This window comes from Triturus cristatus, chromosome 1_2 (genome assembly GCF_964204655.1).
Source record: "Triturus cristatus chromosome 1_2, aTriCri1.1, whole genome shotgun sequence".
Classification (NCBI taxonomy): Eukaryota; Metazoa; Chordata; class Amphibia; order Caudata; family Salamandridae; genus Triturus; species Triturus cristatus.
In genome coordinates this window covers 1009770212-1009791281 of record NC_140580.1, presented here as the reverse complement: position 1 = coordinate 1009791281, position 21070 = coordinate 1009770212, and the positions used below count along the sequence as shown (strand labels likewise).

The 21070-nt window shown below is 45.1% G+C and overlaps 1 protein-coding gene across 4 annotated transcripts in view; it reads right to left on the bottom strand.

Annotated features, from left to right (window-relative positions):
- Window positions 1-21070, bottom strand: part of LOC146868589 (uncharacterized) — a 1503661-nt gene that overhangs the window by 623991 nt on the left and 858600 nt on the right. For all 4 annotated transcript variants that reach the window (XM_085611695.1, XM_085611716.1, XM_085611705.1 and 1 more), the window contains 4 exons: window positions 20426-20479; window positions 5062-5106; window positions 4617-4670; window positions 3883-3936 (listed from right to left, as the gene is read on the bottom strand). In XM_085611695.1, coding sequence (XP_085467821.1) covers window positions 3883-3936; window positions 4617-4670; window positions 5062-5106; window positions 20426-20479 — 207 coding nt within the window. The remainder of the gene's footprint in view (window positions 1-3882; window positions 3937-4616; window positions 4671-5061; window positions 5107-20425; window positions 20480-21070) is intronic.

Here is a 21070-nt window from a genome sequence, read left to right as displayed (position 1 = left end):
CTATACTTTTCTGTACTTTCACAGTTTCGAACATACAGACAACTTAGTTTGACCAAATCAAAGGATCAGAGCCTATGGACATTGCTGTTCACCTATGTGTTCCAAATGTCAGAGTAATGATCTTTATTTAGAGTTTGGCAGAATGGGACATCCGCCCAGAAAAGTGACAGATATCCTAGCCCCCATTGAGTGCCACTTACCACAGAGCAGTTGTAATATGGTGGATGGTATATTACCCACTTTTTTCACACGAGGCCACATTCACAAAACTCTGAACAAAGGCTCAATATTCAGAAACAAGCAGCCACACATGTATCATGAGTAAGGAGCTGCAGACAGACAGGCGTGCCATGTTTTGCTAAATAGTCTTGCTTCTTTAAAACAAAATCAGAAATGTGGGTTGAATGAATTAAATGTGGCTTCTTCTGCAGCAACTTATGCTCAGTAACCGTGTACATGTTAAACTCAAACTAAAGCAACAATAACATTTACCTAGTGTTACAATTTGTCTCTGTACAGAGAAACTACAAGATACACCCAATTGTGCAGCTCTCTGTTCTTCATAATATAAACAGATTTCTATCATTTCTAGGCGACACTTTAGAATAGGTGTATTTTTGCATAACTATTAAAAATAAGTGCCCAGTATTTTACAGTGCCTGCACAACACTTGTTTGCATGGGAATCACAGTTGCAAGTGGTATATTGCTCTCCTTCTATCTTCTAGCTTTCTGTTTGAAATCAAATGAGAAACATGATTCCTCAGAAGCAGACACAGTCAAATAAAATTTGGTCAATCCGTTTTGATAAGTGTATGAGATCTCCAGATATCTTTGAGAGATAAATCCTTACTCTCTGGTACAGAACTCATTACATCTACTGCAACATATTTATCCTATTCTGGTGCTCTTGAACACCCTTGCCCATCATCCTCACCTCCATCTTGGACGTATTCAATGGATGAATCTGTATTCAAGTCATCATCACTTGAAATATTATCCAAGTTGTTGTCCTCATGATCATCTATATTTGGAGAGCATCCTGGTTCTTCTATTTTCTGGGGTGTAAGTAAAACTGGAGATAATGGAGGAAGCAGAGGTGGGGAGCTATAGGGTGAATAGATATGCATATTGGTAGGTAATTCTAGCATGGCAGCAGAGCATGCTGTGTTCCTTGGTACCACTGGAAACTGAGGAGGTACCATAATTTAACCTGGAACAGAAGGGAATAAGGAAATACAGAACCTGAAGTAGTGGGATTAGGGAGACTGCTGCAAATGTCATATATCATACTTTGTACAAAAGTAAACATATCTAGAGGCACAGTTACCATTGATGGAATAATGAAATATAAATCATTTCTGTTATAAGGCAACAATTGAGGCTTGTTGTGTCCTCGACGATGCCTAAAATAGTCATCAGCTTCCTCCTCCTCATCTGAATATAAAGTGATGCATTCAACTTTTAAGTTTCTTGGAGTTGTTGTACTTCTAGTTACCCTGAACTGCTCAACATAATTCTTGTCCACAACACTGGACTCCAATACCTCAACGACCGGATCTCCTTCCATGCCCCCAAGGGAAACCTCCACTCAGCTGACCTCTACCTAGCCACCGTCCCACTCTTCTACATGGCCAGAGCATGGGGAAGATCCTTCTCCTACCTTGCGGACAAGACCTGGAACGAACTACCCCTCCACCTCCGACAGAGCCCAACACTGCACCAATTCAGGAGGGACCTCAAGACCTGGCTCTTCAAATGACTGAGCTGCTCACACCCACCCCCAGTGCCTTGAGACCCTCACAGGTGAGTAGTGCGCTTTACAAAACTCTGATTGATTGATTGATTGTCTGAGAAGAAACCTCTAAATCCGTTTTAAATCCTCATCTTTCATCTCTGAAGATGAATACTGCAAAATCTTACCCGATGGATAAGGGCCACAGGAGAAACCAAGAGTAATTACAGACAAACTGTTAAATAAATGAATTGGCAAAGTTGTAAGTGATGAGGACACAGTGACAACTGAGAAGCTGTTGATGGTGCAAAAACATGACACAGTCGATAAGGCAACAGATGATGCAGAAAAAAAGTCAGCTGATTTGGCTGGATTACCCGTCAGAGATGTAGTCAATGGTCAAGCAGGGATTTGGAAAATAAGTTCCAAAGTCAATAGATCAGAATGTTTCCGTGATTTGAGTTTTGCCAGAACATCAATCAATGATACAGCAGTGTCTGAATAGAACAATGTGGGCGCCTACCAAACAGGAGGATTTGTTGACAGTAACGCCTTTTCAAATGTACTAGTGGTTAGCACAGATCTAGGCACTAACGACGCTAATGAGAGCATAGTCAGCTTTGATACACTCTTCGTAGACAGGAGAAACAACTGTCATCGAGACAGCAGAATTTGTTTTTCTTGCCCAGAATCTCTGACTGGGAGGCAGAATACTTAGACTTATGATCTGGAAGGCTTGTGATGCATTTTTGAGAGGAATGCAATGCCTCCTTCTACTTTCTTTCTTCAGTCTTTACTCTTTTTAATGCAGGTGACCAAATGTATCAATCTTCTCAACAGACACAGAGGGTACAAGCTCAGCAGAAATGTTATTCTCTAAACAATTTCTAGGAATAGCTTCAATTCCATAGGTCCTTTCCTTTTGGATTGTGCAGGGCAGGCTAGTAACGAACATGCAATGATACTCAAATATTACCAAGGCTAAACAACTGTCTGTGTCTTTCAGCTCCTTTTTTGACATATTAAGGAACATTTCGCACCACCTTGCATCATGATCCAGATACAAGCAAGCAATACAAATGGTACCCATCATCCCTGTATTTCTTCCTTTCCCCACATTTGTCACAGCTCTTGAAAAGAGAGTCTCTTGACAATAAAGTAGCTATGACAGGTCAAAAACACCATAATTTAAATGAATACACTAGTAAAATAAAGCCCTGTTGGAAACCCAGTGGAAAAATATATTGTGTTAAAGTAACTGTACCAGAACTCCAGAGAGTTCCCTTCACACTGACATGTGGCAAAACATCTGGCAGTTAAAACTCTGAGGAAAGTAGAGATGGGTGCTTGCCTTTCTGATTGTCCGGATTTTAGGACATAAAAGAAGGCCTTTAACTTGTATGTTGTTTATGGCTTTTTCAGTATTATTCTGTGTACAGGTACAGGGTTTCCGGCCTGACAAAGGGGAAGTATTCAAGAATGTGAGTCTATGAAAAATCTAATGCTGAAGAACCGTACTTCATAATTAAACAAAATTAGTGTAACCATGAACCCTTGTCAAAGGCCTCTGTGGTGTGCTCATACTTGTGTCAGAGAACTTTGAAGTGTACAGATGTCACTAGAGAGAAATTAACTAGGAAAGCTGACATCGGCCCTCTTAAGAATCTCAGGACAAGTGGAATCTCAATTTAATGAGTGTGCCGTACTTTAGATGCAGAAGGAAATGTGAATGAGCTTCGTCAGATGGGTATATTTTGCCCCCTGCCTTACATTGTTTAGAAAATTATGTTCATGAAGATCTGGCTGATACCACAGGCCAAATAATACCAAGAAGTGTTCTGTAGGTACAAAGCTTTAATAAAATCATACCTTATTTCACCTTTCTAGAAGCCCTTGTTCAGCAAAGTAATGTGTAAGCAAAACAACCACTTTTAGGAAAGTGAAGTGGAAAAAAAAGAATACCAATATAAGGGAATGCAATAGATTTTTCTGTTTGGTGTCGAATAGCAAAACCACTGTAATCAATATAATGATGATATCAGCTGAACTATGCTTCTCTCCAAAAGCTTGGTGACCATGCCTTTGATCCATCTTTCCTGGGCCCCATTAACCATCCCTCTTTCACAGATCTTGGCTTTCCCAACTTACCCTTTCTCCTGGTGCCCCTGGTGCTCCATCCTGTCCTGGTTTCCCTGGTGGCCCCTATAAATAAAAGGGTCTGAATGAGATTTTACTAAAGAACAACCATCTCAGCAGTATTTTATCTGTGCCACACACAGTCCTCGAGCATCTGCTCCTCCTCTTCCATGGGCATCATTGCCATCCCATCTGCATGGTATTTTAGGTCTTTTTTATGAAACCAATGTTCATTTTTGTTCCATGGACATCATCCTCCTTAGACCACAATCTCTTTCTTCTATTGAGATGCCAAACCTGGTAGGAAAACAGGCAGTCACACCAATTCTTAGACACACTTACTGCATTCTTATTCCGCCGTCTGTCCCTCCTCTCTCATACACTCTCTAAAGCCCACAGGTCCATTAGCTCATGCTGATACTTTTTCATTTTTGCTCCAAAATGGTCACAGAGGAGTTAAATATCCTTCAGGAATTCTGTAGCAATGTGATTAAGCACACATCTGTGCCTGTAAGTGGTGAGATTAGACTCTTAATTAAAAGTTTGTTTTAAAAGTTTGTGTTAATCCTCCAATCCCTGAAGGAGATGCTAAACTCAGAGCAGACACCGCCATTTGAAGTTACTCATAACAAAAACAATAGCTGAAGGTGACACACAGTACCTTTTAGACATTCCTGCAGGTTTACATTCTAACTCTGACTTAATCCACCTCGGAGAGATTTTTGAAAACAGAAATATTTCCTTACCATAGGGCCAGGAGGGCCCTCTGGACCTGGGTCCCCCCGCAAACCTCCAAAGCCCTGACGTAGAAAAAAATATTGAATTGAAGAGACACATACGAAAAATTTAAGATAAAGTAGATTTCTCAAAACATGATGTGAAAATGCGACAGGATTTACCTATTATCATGTTTGCCCCAGACAGAAGAGGCCAGCACAAAGCAAACTGTACATAATTCAATGTTATCAAATCATCCTATTACAGTTTTGTTGGTCAGCCATTTTCAAGGCTGTTTAACTGATATGAGATCAGTATAGTTTGATGTCTTTCATGTTAGATGTGTTCAAAAACGGAAGGACATTGATGGAGACAGGCTTCAATGTGACACAGCCTGTGAAAATTCAAGTACCACATAGAAGCAAGGAGAGATCTAACCAAATTGAATAGACTCAACAGGTATGTTCGACTTACAGTCAATCCCTTACCACCTGGGCTTCCTACTGCACCTGCTGCACCCTAAAAAAAGAAGAGAGAGAAAATCAAGTTCTGAGGGAAGGTAGATTCTCCAAAGCACTGATAAGATAATCTAAATTTTATTAAAGACACAAAGGCTAACATAATTCATGAAAACTGTTTCTTGCCACTGCAGCAGAAGCCCTTTGAAAGCACACAAAGAGCATACTCAACATTTCCAAAATGGAGCCATTCTAAAACATACAAGTCCCCAACTAATGCAGTCTTTCCTTCTTTTCCTTGCCTTGTGACCAGAATCTTGTAACTTGACATTAAATTGGAAAAGTAACACAAGTGTTGGAAAAGTAACATAAGTGTTGAAAACTCCAAGTATTACCCTCTCTCATCGATTAAAAAGTCTTATATTTGATCTGTTGAGAAAACAATGAAAAAACATAATAGCAGCAACTATACTATAGCTACTATTCACAAATAACTTGTGCATAAAAACTCTTTAAATCTTCCAACCTTATAACAAACAGAAAAATTAACTTTTATAAAATGCTCTTCCTCCCATGGTAGCGAACAGTAGAAATATTGTTAGCCTCACTGTTTATTAAAATACAGATTCTCCACCCATGCTGCTGGGCATTATATGTGATGTCAAGACCGGAGGCTACAGTTATACATATTCAAAGCTCCTCAATGTAGCACAAGACACATGCTAAATTGGTTTCAAGAAAATGTTTGCAAAAACAGACACACCAGATCAATCCACATCTGTCAGGATATCCTCCAAATTGTCACTCCCTAGGAAAGCATTGGTTGACATTGCCCCTCTAACCGAATGGGCTTTAAATTTTGACCTTTCCATGCCAGTCACATGGACCCATCTTGTGATATTAACAGTAGACATTGCCTTAAAAGCTTTAGCATAAAAAATGATCAATTCGTTTTCACCATCCTTTTAGAATTCACTAATCGTACTCTCATACTGTTTCAAACAATACACTGAACACAACATAGGACGTGCTTCAAAGCAAGTGTAGAAAGTTGATGAAGAAATAGTCTTTGTTCTCTTTGCAACCTGAAGAACAAGTTACTTACCTTCGGTAACGCTTTTTCTGGGGGATACAGTATCTGCCTGTGGATTCCTCACCTTGTGAATATCCCCTGCGCCAGCAACATTCAGAAACTTTTGTAGCAGTCCATGCCGATGAGGTCGAAGACGACGTCACAGAGACACGGCTCCGCTCGTAACTCCGCTGACGTCACCGGCTCCATAAGAAGACCTCGTCGGCGTGATGACGTCAGTTCCGCCCTTTTTTCCGTGCCTTCGAGGCACAAGGACGGATTGACAGCAATATATACACAGTATACACAGTACATAATATACAAATCAACACACACAGTGTGGAAAATAAATAGAAAGGCAAAAGAAATAACACAATGCCTTTGACAGTAACAAATGCATTTTGAAACACCATCATCAGAATTGTAGGTATACAAGGGTGGACAATGGGGAGGCGGGTGGGTCAGTGAGGAATCCACAGGCAGATACTGTATCTATCCACCAGAAAAAGCGTTACCGAAGGTAAGTAACTTGTTCTTCTGATGGATACATCTGCCAGTGGATTCCTCACCTTGTGAAAAGATTCCCACAGCAGTCCCACTCCCGGAGGAGGGTGTCCACCCTTCTATACCAAAAAGTCCTGAAGGACGGAACGAGCAAAATGTCCGTCCCTCCTCACCTCGGAATCCAAGCAGTAATGCTTTGCGAAAGTGTGAAGGGAGGCCCAAGTTGCCGCCCTACAAATGTCCTCCACAGGAACACCTCTAGACAAAGCAGAAGTGGAAGACTCTAGTAGCATGAGCCCTTAAACCCTCTGGAGGTTCCTTACCAGCCAAAGAGTAGCATATCTTGATGCACAAGACAATCCATCTGGAAAGGGTGCGCTTGTGCACCGCTCTGCCCTTCCTGCAGCCAACAAAGCCCACGAAGAGCTGGTCATCAACTCGAAAGTCTTTTGTCCTGTCAAGGTAGAAGCTCACCGCCCTCTTAGGGTCCAGACGGTGAATGCCGCTCCTCCTCCTTGGAAGGGTGAGGGGGGAGGATAGAAGGTAGGGAGGGTAATGGATTGCCCCAGATGGAAAGGAGTTACCACATAGGCAGAAAAGCAGCCCTGCTCCTTAGTACCATTCTTTCAGCATGAATGGTCAAGAACTGGGGGTTTGAACTCAGAGCTTGAAGCTCACCTACCCTCCTTGCCGAGGTGATCGCAATGAGAAAAACCGTCTTGAAAGACAACAGTCTCAAGGGACACTTGTGTAAGGGCTCGAAGGGAGAACCCATCAGATAAGTTGAGACAAGATTTAAGTCCCATTGAGGCACAATAAAAGGAGTAGGAGGAAACTTGTTTGTAAGGCCCTTTAGAAATCGTAAAACAATAGGCGATTTGATGGTTGATCAGGCAAACAAAGAAATGCCGACAAGGCTGAAAGATATCCCTTTACAGTCGCTACAGCAAAACCTTGCTGAGCAAGAGAAAGGGCAAACTGAAGAATGTCAGGTAAACGAGCCCTCAAAGGATCAATTGACTTCTCCCCACACCAGAGCACAAATTTAGACCACCTATAGGAATAGATAGATTTGGTGGACTGACGTCTGGCAGATAAAATTACATCTACCACATCTGGCGGGAGAGAAAAAGAATTCAGGTTGCCCCGTTCAATCTCCAGGCATGAAGGTGTAAGCTCTGGAGGTGGGGTTGTAGAACCTGCCCCTCCGACTGTGAGAGTAGGTCTGTCCTGAGAGGGAGACGGAGCAGAGGGTACGAAGAGAGGTGGAGAAGATCTGTATACCACACCCTTCTTGGCCAATCCGGGGTGATCAATATGACTTGTGCCCGGTCTTGGCGAATCTTCCTCAGAACCCGATGAAAACGCGTAAAGGAGATGCGAGTCCCATCTCAACTGAAACGCGTCCCCCAACGCTCCCTGCATCGGATACTGAAGACTGCAGAATGACGGGCAGTGAGCGTTCTCGTGAGTGGCAAACAGGTCCACCCGAGGAGTTCCCCACATCCGAAAGACGTGACGAACCACCTCCAGATGAAGCCTCCACTCGTGGTCGGCGGAGAACTGCCGACTGAGACTGTCTGCACGCACGTTCAGAACTCCGGCCAGATGAGTTGCCATCAGACAAATCTGCTGATCCTGAGCCCAGGACCAGAGATGCAGAGCCTCTCTGCAGAGACAAAGAGACCCCACTCCTCCCTGCTTGTTGACATACCACATCGCGGTAGTGTTGTCTGTCAGGTCTTGAACTGACTGACCGCGAAGGGAAGGGAGGAAGGCCTTTAGCGCCAAATGTATCGCCCGCAATTCCAGAAGGTTGATGTGAAGCAACCTTTCCTCTGGAGACCAAAGACCCTTGATCTCCAGATCCCCCAGATGAGCACCCCACCCTAAAGTGGATGCATCCGTTAGCACAGTGGCCACCGATGGAGGTAGATGGAAGGGCTTTCCTTGAGACAGATTGCCCTCCACACTCCACCAAGACAGATCCGCTGCAGACTCCCGGAGATCTCTTTTGTGCTGATACCACTGCCTGCGGAGGCACCACTGGAGCGCCCTCATGTGCCAGCTTGCATGGTTGACCAACAGAATGCAGGAAGCAAACAGACCGAGCAGGCGAAGGACCTTCAGGACTGGAACGACCACTCCATTGTAAAACAAAGGAATCATTTCCTGTATGTCGAGAATCCTTTGTGGAGGTGGGAATGCTCGACACACAGTAGTGTCCAGTACTGCCCCTATGAACAGGTTGCGCTGAGAGGGCACCAGGTGAGATTTGGGTACATTTATCGAAAAACCCAATTTGTACAACAACTGAGTTGTAACCTGCAGATGATGAAGCACCTTCTCTGGCGACTCCGCTGTGATCAGCCAGTTGTCCAGATAGCGGAAAACCGAAATCCCCGACCTTCTGAGATGGGCTGCCACCACTCCCATCACCTTCGTGAAGACTCGAGGTGCAGTAGTAAGACCAAACGGAAGAACCGCAAACTGATAATGCTGTGACCCTACCGTAAACCGGAGATACTTCCTGTGCGACTTCAGGATGGGGATGTGGAAATAAGCATCCTGCAAGCCGATCGACACCATCCAGTCCTCCTGATTAAGCGCCTGAAGAACCTGCGCAAGGGTGAGCATCTTGAACTTCTCTTGCTTCAGATAAAGATTCAAGATCCTGAGGTCCAATATCGGACGCAATCTGCCGTCCTTTTTCGGAATCAAGAAATACCGGGAGTAGCATCCCTGACCCCTCTCCTGCTCTGGAACCACCTCTATCGCACCTTTTCTTAGTAACGTCAGGACTTCCTCCTGCAGGAGAAGACGGTGGTCCTCCAAGCAAGCACCTTGACAAGGAGGGTAATTTGGAGGAAATTCCCGAAAGGGAAGGGCATACCTATTTTCTACAAGATCTAGAACCCAAAGGTCTGTAGTAACCAATTCCCAATCTTGTAGAAAATGGGTAAGCCGGCCCCCCACAGGACCAACATGATCCAGAATGGTGGATCTAGGGCTGCTTTGCGGTGGTGGGAGGGGCTGAGGAGGAGGAAGAGGAAGAAGAGGAGAGCTGTCGACCTCGAGAGCGACCCCTGAGTCTGCCTCTGTAGCTCTTATACAGAGTGCCTTGTTGCTGTTGCTGTTGCTGGGGCTGCCTGTAAGAACAAAAGGTTGACCTTCCGAAGCCTCTGTACTTCTTGAACGAACCCCTTGACTGAGATTGAAGGCCCAAAGATTTAGCCATGGCCTTACTCTCTTTAAATCTTTCAAGCGCAGCATCCGCTTTCTTGCCAAAGAGTCCGGAGCCAACAAAAGGCAGGTCCAATAGCGTTGACTGAACATCAGGGGAGAATTCCGAAGATTTAAGCCACGCACTCCTACTGGTGGCAACAGAAGACCCTATGACTCTTGCAACCGAGTCAGCTGTGTCCAAGCCACTTTGGATCACCTGACTTGCCGCCGCTTGGGAATCCGAAAGGACCTCATTGAAACCTATCCTATCCTCTTCAGACAGCTTAGGGGCCAGCTGCTTTGCTGAGTCCATAAGCGCATGTATATACCGGCCCAAAAGACAGGTGGCATTCGTTGTCTTAAGGGCCATGCTGGCAGAATAGAAGACCTTCTTAGCTGACTGATCCAGTTTCTTCGCCTCCCTGTCACTCGGGACTTGGGGAAAAGAACCCGATGATTTCCTGGAACAGGCAGCCTGAACCACCAGACTCTCCAGAGATGGGTGAGATGTCAAAAAGTCTGGGTAACCCGGAGCTGCCCTATACCTCCTGGCAATAACTTTAGAGACTGCCGGAGCAGAAAAGGGCTTACGCCACACCTCCATTACTGGCTCTATAATGGCATCATTAAAAGGGAGTAAAGGCTCCGAAACAGCAGAAGGAGAATGCAGAACTTCTGTTAAGATGTTGGGCTTGAACTCTGCAGAAGGCAATTGCAGATCTAAAAGTTCAGCTGCCTTCCTTATAACGGCATTGTATGGAGCCACATCCTTTGAAGGAAGGTCAGAAGGAGGAGTAGTCTCCCATTCAGGTGATAAGTCCAGGCCACTAGCCTCTTTCAAGTCATCAAAAACATCGTCCGATTCCATGAGCTCCCCTTCCTCTACTTCCTCCAACAGGTATCTTTGCTCATCCAGCACTCTTTGGGCCTCCCTCCTAGACCTGATCCTCACAACTGAAGTCGGCGGCGCCGTGACTGAATCCGACGGCGCTGGGGCCGGAGTCGAGCGCAGATCCGATGGACCAATCGGCGTCGAACGATGTCGAGTCGGCGCCGGTGAAGAAGGGAGCGGCGTCTATGTCCTCGGCACCGGTAGATGCCAAGACGGCGTCGCCGGAAAAAACGGCATGAAGGGAGCCTGAGGATAGGCTTGGGGAACCCCCAAACTACAAGCCATAGGACCCATAGGACCCGAAGGTGCACCAGAGGGGTACATGGCTCTGGAGAAGACTCCATACATCGCATTAAGATAATGCGTAGGGTCCTGACCTGGTCCTGGAAACGCAGGATATTGTTCAGGCATCACCGGACTCGGGCCAACCGGCGCCGACAGTGGAATCATCGGAGCCGAAGGCTCTCCTGGAGCTGGAAGCTCCTCAATCGGAACCGGGGACGAAGCTGGAGATGGAGCCGGGCCCGGAGCCGGAGATTGTTCCGGTGAAGCCACAGGTGACGACAGGTGAATCCGGAACGGGCGAGGGAGACACAAAGTCCTTACGGCGTCAAGAGGGCGACGTTGATCTCGGAGCCGCATCCCTATCCGAGTGACGTCGAGATGAATGCCTCCTCTTCTTCTTGTGCTTCCTAGATTAAGAAGCATGCCCCGAAGTCGACTTCGATGCCGACCTCGATATTGACCTCGACTTCGGCTTCCTCCGGCCTGTTTTTTCTTTCTTCATCTTGGCAATGAATAGCTTTGCTTCCCTTTCCTTAAGAGCCTTGGAGCTCATCTTGCGGCAACAAGAGCATCCTTCCACATCATGGTCCGATAACAGGCACCACACGCAGTCGTTATGCGGATCCGTTATCGACATGTGTTTCCCACATTCTCGAAAAGGTTTGAATCCAGACTTCTTCGTCGACATTTTCGCTGAAGAAGACAAAGAGAAACCAGCAGAAAACAAAGTAACAAGAATAGCTACAGAGAGAGATTCTCGAAATCCGTTGGCGTCGACAGCGCGGAAAATAGGGAACTGAGATCATCACGCCGGCGAGGTCTTCTTATGGAGCCGGTGACGTCAGCGGAGTCGCGAGCGGAGCCGTGTTTCTGTGACGTTGTCTTCGACCTCATCGGCATGGACTGCTACAAAAGTTTCTGAATGTTGCTGGCGCAGGCGATATTCACAAGGTGAGGAATCCACTGGCAGATGTATCCATCAGAAAAGAAACTCCTCCTAGTTTATAAGTCTTATTATTAACCTCTAAGGAATGAATATCCAAAACTCTCCTAAGAGACACCAAACAAACTAAATTTGTCAGTTTCACACTTAAATGCTTCACGCTTAAAAATCTATTAGAAGCCTAATTCTCAAAATAACAACATAAAATTCACAGCACAAATAGAGTACCTCACCTTTGGTGGTTTTTTCAACCTTATGCTCTTCATCAATCTGAAAACCAGACAATTATTCACCATCAATATTTCCTCTATTAAGTGATGTCCAGAAGCTACCACTGATCTGTAGCATTTAATAGTTTTATAACAAAGACCTTTGGAATAAAGGTTTAACATAAAATTTGCTAATCCCAGTGCAGGAGCTTTCAAGGGATCAAAATCCCTTTCCAAGCACCAAAACCCCCAAACCTTGCATGCAGTCCTGTGCCTCTTCGTAGTTCCCGAGGCACAGGATTGATAGAGTAAACTTCTAGTCTCTTCTGAAAGTCATACGAACTCTAAGGATTCACTGATAGTGCTCATACAAGAAGCTTCAAAACTCTTGATACAACTAATGGGTGTTCTTCTCCGTCTACAACCGCCATTAGACTCAAGGATTGGGTATCAATAATGGGTCCTTGTAGGAAAGTAGAATCTGCTTTCATGGTTACCCCCACTTTTTGCTCGGTGTCGGTGTGTTTTGAACCTTGTCTGACTGGGATCCTGAAAATCATCACCCCAGTCACAGTGCTTTCTCCCCTAAATTGACATGGTAAGTGCTTTTGTAAGTCAACAATTGGCTACTGGTGTACCCTTGTGAGTCCAGAATATATGGTACTAAGGTACCCAGGGAATGCGTACAGCAGGGGTCTCCCATGGACTGCAGCATGCATTGTGCCACCCATGGGAGCCCACTTAAACTGTGGCTGCAGGCCTGACATAGCAGCCTGTGTGAGTTGGTGCTTGCATCTCTCAGGACAGATATTAGTTTCCTCATATATGAGATCACTGCACTTAAAACCTATAAGTCACCCTAAGGCAGGCTCTTCAGTTCTGAGGGCAGGGTGCTTGGTTATAGGTGTGAGGGTGTCCCTGCATGAGCAGGACACCCCTACAAACCCCAGAGTCGATTCTCCAGGTGTTGTAAGTGCTGTCAGCCATTTTAATGCATATAGTAGACATCAGTCATTAAGAGATGTTTAACTATATAGTGGCTGCACTGAACCTGGTCATGTTTGGTATCAAACATGTAGGAATCATACCTCAACATTGATTCCAAGTGTTGGAAGTATGATCCCATGTACTTGGGGGCACCTTTGGGTACCGCCATGTACTCTCAGTAATAGCCATTCAGGGTCTGCCAGCCAGCTAGTGCTGCTGCCGACCACAGACATGATTCTGCCCTCCTGCTGCTGAAGCTCGAGCAGGGGAAGGTAGAACAGTAGGTTTTCTGTCACAGGGAGGTGTGACCACCACAGAGACAGGACTTAGTGTATTGGACAGGGGAGGGGGCACTTGCCAGCACCACTAAACTGCTTTGTAGGACACATTTGGAGCCCTGCTTGCATACTTCAGTTGAAACCAGTTCAGGGAGCCGTTGCACAGTGCACATCTGTTGGTCTTCCTCAGGATCCCCTGGTCGTCATAGCTGCAGCGACAAGATCACCGTCAACTCTTCTGAACCACCCGACATCGTGGGCATTGTGTTGATCTCTCCATGTAGGAGATATACCAATGTGTTAGTGAGTGTTTAGTGATAAATAGAATTATTTTTATATAAACACTGTGTGGTTCTTTTTCTTTTAATTTACACTACAGATTAAACTGGTGAAACAAGCTGCTGAACACTCCTTCAATATAAGCCTGAAGGCTTCTCTCCACAACAACCACTTTGAAAGCTTTCTGTGGTTATCAAAGACCATTAAAACCACCATAAGTGTTGCCTGGATTAGTGCAAGGCACACCACATGAACAGGTTTGCACCATATACTAAGCCAGCCTCCTACAAGTCCTCCACTGACGGTTCCAACAGATCAGGAAACAAAGGTTCATCTACCCGAAAAAGGAGTAACCAAAATCATTCAGTAACTTTGAATTCTGCAGAAAAGAACCCACTGCCTTTGTTCTCGGATCTCGTCTCCAACTGAAATAGAGCTGAAGCTGTTTTGTCAGTCGTGAAGCAAAAATATCCACCCTAAAGGGTCTTGTATTCTCCTGAACACTAAAACATGTGGCTCTTAATCGCTATAAACCCTGAACATGGATATTCCAGTCGGCTACCACATTCTCCCGACCAGGCAAAACTTCCAAAATCCAAGAAGGCATAGTCAACAAAAAATCATCTCTGATCAACAAACTATTTATCTCTGATTTTATCATTTTTACCTTCTTCTTTGGAGAGCTCAATGTTCCTTTCAAGAAGATGGCACCTGCCATTCTCTACCACGCCTCCGCCCAAGCCCCTAAATCCGTCAACAATCCTGCTTCATACATAGAGGGGACCCAGGGCAGAGTGGAAAATTTCCTTCTAAATATCCGAGTGCTGTAATTATACCCACAGATGGCCATTTCTAGCTTCAATGCAGTGATGCTCTGATAGCCAGATTGCGGTAAACTGGATACTCTTAGCCCAGAGAGGCTACAACCAGCTATATTAGCCCAGGGAATACCAGGTGGCCTGGGGAGGCCTGCTAAACTGGCTGCCGGTGCCATGGTGCGACCTGGTCGCCGGGCTGCGGGGTGTGGCTTACTCTCTCACCTCGCCTGAGTGTGTTGGAGACAGGTGTGGGTCTGGATGGTCCTCTTCGTTGCTTGCGGGTGCTCAATGGGTGATGCAGGCCCCCCCGTGGGCCTCAGCGCACATCAAGCACCATGAGAGCGGCTGACTGCCTGGCCCAGCCATGAGGGAGAAAGACACGAATGGTGACTCGCACATACTGGGACTTAAAGTGAGCACCCTGAGGAGTGATCTGAGTGGCAGCGTCACCCTCTATTGTCTGACCAAGCTTGGCGTTCTGTGGTGAGGATCTCCCCCATCACCTGGAGGCTGCAAGTAAGATATTGAAGCACTAGATGCTTCCTGGACATGTGATGAAGAAGAGACTGGAGGCACCATCGACATGGTGCAAGCACGAGGCAGTGACAATGCAGGACTATACTTGGTAGCGCTTGCTCATGCCCTGGATACTACAGGCCTTGAGACTACTATTGAAGATTGGGCGTGAATGCAGCTCAGCAGCCAGGGCAGAAGGTGAGGACAAGATTCAAGAACACCCTCCTGGCTGCTGCACGCTTGTGAGGAGGAGAGAAAGGCATACGTGATGCTGGAGACACAGCTCAAAGTGGAGCACAGTTTGCTATTGCTTGGCGAGAGCAGTAAAGCTCTTGCCAAGCCATAGCAAACAGCTATGTCCATGGGGTGGGCACCCTGGGACATAGCAGGAGCTGGCCCAGGGGAGGGTGGGGGGGTCGCGGTCCCCAGGCGTATTATTGGCTCCAGTAGGGACGCCACGTGGTCCCCCTTCTTTCCTAAAATTTGCTCCGGGAGGTGATGGTCAAATTGTTCTCGACCTCTTTTTGATTCTGTAACAATAAAAAATTGTCCAAATACATTATCAAACACCTTTCTTTCTCTCAACCATGCTGCAATTGGCCTTCCAAACATTTGTCAAGAACCACAGTGCTGACACTATGCCCAATTGTTATGTTTTGTGTATTTGTATAGCACATAACTCACTTGGGAGAGTATACTGGCTATGAAGCAGGAGATGACGAGCCAGGTCTTTAATTTCCTGCTTCAGGAACTTAAGAGGCGACTCTGATTTGCAGAGATAGGTCATTCCAGACTTTAGGATCAAGATGGAACACAAGACCGCCAAACCTGGTCCTACATACAGGGGTGTTGAAAGTAGGAGTCCTGCTAAGTGGAACTGCCTGGGAATTTTGTCAGAATTTATGCGGGTGTCCAGGTATGTGGAACCAATGATGTGTAAGGTTTTGTATGTGTGTGTGAACAGTTTGAAGAGTGCTTGTTTGTGGATCAGAAGCCAGTAGAGCTCTTTGAGGTGCAGGGTGATATGACTGTTGGGTGGGAGGTTGAGGGGATCCTGGTCACTGAGTTTTGTATGGTCTGGAGTCTTATGGTCACTTGAGAACTGATTCTGGCATAGAGTGAATTTCTGTTGTCCAGCTTGCTGGTGATATAGGCTTGGGTGATGGTGGGGAGCCATTTGAAGATCTTCTTGAGCATCTTGAGTGTCTGGAAGCAGGAGATGGAGAATGCATTCGCTTGGCTGGCCATGGTGAGTTGGTTGTTGATTTCTATTCTGAGGTTTTTGTGATGGTTTGCCAGTAGGGTTGTGAATCCGAGTTTGGCAGGCCACCAGGTGAGAGTCCCAGAGCGTGGAGTCTTTGCCGAAGGTTACTGATCCTAATAAGTAAAATGCCTTTTGACTTCTTTCTCGCAGAAGATTTGTATCTACCTGCACCTTCTTACAGTGAGCCTACTTGCCGATATCCATTATTCTTGTAAGAGGACCTACAACATCTAAAACATGGTTCTCACATTGCTCAAATGCTCACTCCAAACCTTCACTTGGATCACTCCCCAGTGTAACCAAAAACCTTATTAGATTGTGATTCAAATCTGGCGTCATGCAGGCTTTATTTTTTACCACCAGCCTTGAACACTATGCTTTCATGATGTTCCGAACATCTCTTTCCATATACCTCCTCACCCAGTAAGTAAATATTTGTTCACTTGATCTAGTGGTCACCAATAGATGCCAAATTACACTAGGGCTAAAGATGAATTCTCCCCAAATGGGCCTTTCAGCTCACTTTTACTTTTAGAACAATTGTTCACAACACTCAAATCTACTTCCAAGCTATCATTCCAACTTCTCCTTCCGCGAGTTTCAAAACATATTCGGGACCTCATCCACAAAATCTTTCCTCTCATTATAGCAAACATCTTGAAAGACTGCTTTAGGATTGCCCTGATTTTCATGCTGCGGCAAAGGACACCTTCATTTGGGATGCTCGGGACAACAGATCCAGCAATGGTGCTAAGACGTTCCATTCTTATTAAGCACATACTCTTTTTCCTTAAAGATTTTCCCTCAAAAAATTTCCTTTCCCATTTTTTTCTTTCTCACTCTTAATTTTTCATTCTCTCCTTCATTAAAGGACCCGACTCCTCATCAGAAAGTGCTTACATTCTTTTATTCATAACAGACTGAAAAACATCTTTGACTGCTCTACTTGTTTTTCTTTTACTGTTTTAGTTATCTCCTCTTGAAGCTTCCAACAATCCATATTAAAGAGACCTTCCTCCACTTCTCACATATTAAAACTCCACATAACATTGCTGATACCTTTGTCTTACTATATGCAATGTCTCCTGTGCCTCCCTGTAGGCTGTTTTATCTGTGTGCGATCCACACATTGAGGGGCCGATTCCGATTTCGGTAGGAAGGGCTCCGAACGATGGTCGAAGCCCTTCCGACCGAATTGGAACGTGTTGGCCGGATTCCTTTTCGGCCGAGCCATTCTGATGGGCTCGGTCGGAAAGGAATCCGACTCGGATTTCCGGATTGCGGACGACAGGCTCGGAGAGCCCGTCCGCCGTCCGGAAATCCATCAGTACTCCCCCGGCCGCCTCTTTGCGACCGAGGGGGTACGATGGTAGTTTTTCACTGCCTTTTCGTGCTGGGCTTTCCGGCACGAAAAGGCAGTCGGAAACTGTCTTTGGGGGCCCCCCGTAGGGCCCCCATGGGTGCGAGGCTGCCAAATGTCAGCCTTGGGGCACCCATGGTGCCCCTCTGTGGATCCCTGCACCCAGTGGCAGGCACCTTGGACGGCCGGCCTGGGTGCAGGGATGAACTGCACCTCTGCTTTTCACAATGCAAGCATGCATTCCGCTCGGAATGCATGCGTGCATTGTGAAATATACGAGTGCGACCGTATTGTCACATCATACTTGCAGGGCCGTAACCGGCGACAGCAGGTCGGTCGGTTACGGCTCCTGACCGATGTCGGACGGACCGGAGTCCGTCCGACATCGGAATCAGCCCCTAAATGGCAACCAACGGTCAATTCTATTTAATTTGATTTGTTCAAACACAAAATGGCATCCAACTCACGCAAGATATCAAGTCTTGCTTACCTCTAAATTTTATATTTCTATAATGGGCAAATTTCCGAAAGAAAATAATGCCTGATTCTTGAGATCATGGATTTCTGAACTATCGCCCTTCAGTGGAAATCAGAAAGCCACGCATTGCACTGTTTGATTCTCCTGCATACGGGTTCTCTTTCAGTAACATGAAAAGCACTTAAAAGCCTGTTTGCACTCAAAAGGATAAAACTTTATGAAAACATGCACCTGTTTATTTTATTGGAACTCGAAATCAATTTTTCAAAAAGCAATTTTTAAAACAAGCCATATCTCAATCAAAATATAGTTTTAAGCTAATTACCACAACAAGCCGTCCTATAAAATACAACCTTCCATTAAAAAGACAATAAATAAACGAAAGCACACTTAAAACTATTCCTTAAAGTAGGCAGACGCAGTTATGTAAATGAAAATGTATTAGCATAGTTTTACCCTTTTTCACCAACTTAATAACATGCTTTCTATATGCCAGTGACCAAAGATAGAAAGGTACTTATCTGTCATGGAGCAGCAATAAAAAGAAAGAGGACTGCATCAGTTGGGGGCTTATATGCCCTACAATGATTCTATTTTGACATTTTGGAGTATGCTCTTTGTGTGCTCTTTTGAGGGCTGCTGCTTGGAGTGGAAATAAAGAAATGTTATGCTCATGATGACACAAATCCTATTTGTCATGCCGAGACCCTCTTCAAACCATTCACAGCAATATTAGCGAGAGTGGAGCTTACAATTCAACAAACCACAGCGACCAAGACTCCAGTGAGTGGGAGGATTCAGGAGTCTGATAGATTTCAGTGCATACTGGGGACACCTTCATTCCCATGGAAAAGTTTTTGGGTAAAACAGAATTCAAAACAACATGCTGCATACAGCTCCAATACCAAAGGTGTGAAATGTAGAACTTGAGGAAATTCAACACCATGTTTTTAACATGCTTCCAGTGATAGGGAAGGAACATGGAGCATTTAACTAGCAATCCCACAAAACATGGGGTACAAGAATTCAGTAAATGGGGAGGAGTACAGAAGTCGAAGAAATCCACAACCATGCCTACCTTTATTCCCATGAAAGCTGTCAAGATTCAGAATGAAACCAATACAACATGTTGTGAACACTTTGTGTGCCGAGGGCCGTACTGGAGCGTAAGGTTATCCAATATAATTTGATGTCTGTTTGTCTGTTTTTTAGGAGGGGAAGACGCAGAACCCAAGGTATTCAGAGACAACATGTTCTATTCAACCCCATGGCAAAAGAGGAACTTTAGGCTTCCAGAAATCACAATTTGTGCATACCTTAATTTGTGCATGGGCTCCAATACAATATGGAGTGGCATTCTCCAATGGAATCTAGCACTTAAGCAATGGTATATAATGTGTTTATAACCAGTGTGAAAGAAAGAACATGGAGTCAGAGGAAATACACCACAGACATATATACCCTTAAGAGAAACTTTAAGTAACCAAAAGACCTGCTGTGGGTGCCTTCAATTCCAAGGGGGAGGGCGTAGGATCAGTACAATCCAGGACAAGACAACACACATTTGTGCACCCTTCCAGTGTGACAGGAGACACCTAGAATACAACAAGCTGTGCATGGCTTCAGTGAAAGTATAGGGAGAGTCTAAAGTAAACAATAGAACAAGCTATAGATGGTTCCAATACTAAGGGGAAAGAGGAATCTGGGGCACAAAGACATCCCAAACATGCTGCACATGTCTCCGGTACACGGTAGAGGAAGTGTCTTGCAATTGGAGGGAATCCAACCAGTGGTAGAGGAGACACTTCAGCTTTCAAGGAATGCAACAGAAAATTATGTGTGAATCATTTACACAAAGAGAGAGGAAAAATGTGAACTCAAAAATGAACATGATTGTGAGAACACACAGTCACAGTTTACATGGTACAAAGATGCAACAAAAAAATTGGTAATGCCAGATAGGCAATCAGAGTAAGGACAAATGATTTCTCTGTATCTCGCCAGATGATCAACAATGGAAAAAATATATTGTGAAGACTTAATTTACTGCAAATCAACTGAGAAATCACAAAACCATGACACATAGTACTTCTTTTAGAGCCATAAATCCCATTCCAGAAACTGACTAATCAGAAAAAGTTAGCCCTCAGAATGGAAACCTTAGCGCCAAGGTATACTTTCTCTACTTTCAGACATTTCATGAGCCCAGAACCACAGGTACACAATAGTCGGATCAGTGAATGGGATTTAGTATAGTATAGAATGGGAACCTGTGTACCAGGCTTTCCTTCTGCGCCAACAGTCCCTGGAGTACCTCGGAGGCCCTGCAAAGAGGAGAAGAAAAGGAGGCATTGCACACGAGCAAAAACAACAGAAGTAGCTTAACAAAAACAAACAAAGAGGAACTGAATAACAGAATTACCATGCAGAAATGAACAGCCAATCTGACGTGCCCACTTCCCTAAGTCCTAACTCCCCTAAGTTTTGCTATTGTTTTCTGGGAGTACATGTTATGTATGTTTTGATTAATGCACTTACTTTGATTCCACCTTGTGTGTTCCATGTGTTCACTGTGTCCCAATTGCAATATATTCACCAAAGTAAATATTCGAGATGCACTCCATTAAACCTAATGAACAAGTTACTTACCTTCGGTAACAATGTATCTGTAAGAAACATAGGTTAGTTATAGATTCCTTACCTTAGAATTATCCCCAGGTGTCAGACTGGATCCGGAACGTTTTTCGTCAGCAGTACCCCTGCGCGACGAAAGGTGGTGTCGGTCGGCTCCGCGTTCATCGCTGGTGCCGTGGTCGCCGGGATGACGTAGCGATAGCTACTTAGACCCCACCCTCGCGCGCTGACGTCAGCTCTGTACACGACTTTCCACACCAGAAGCGCAGAGCTATGCAAGA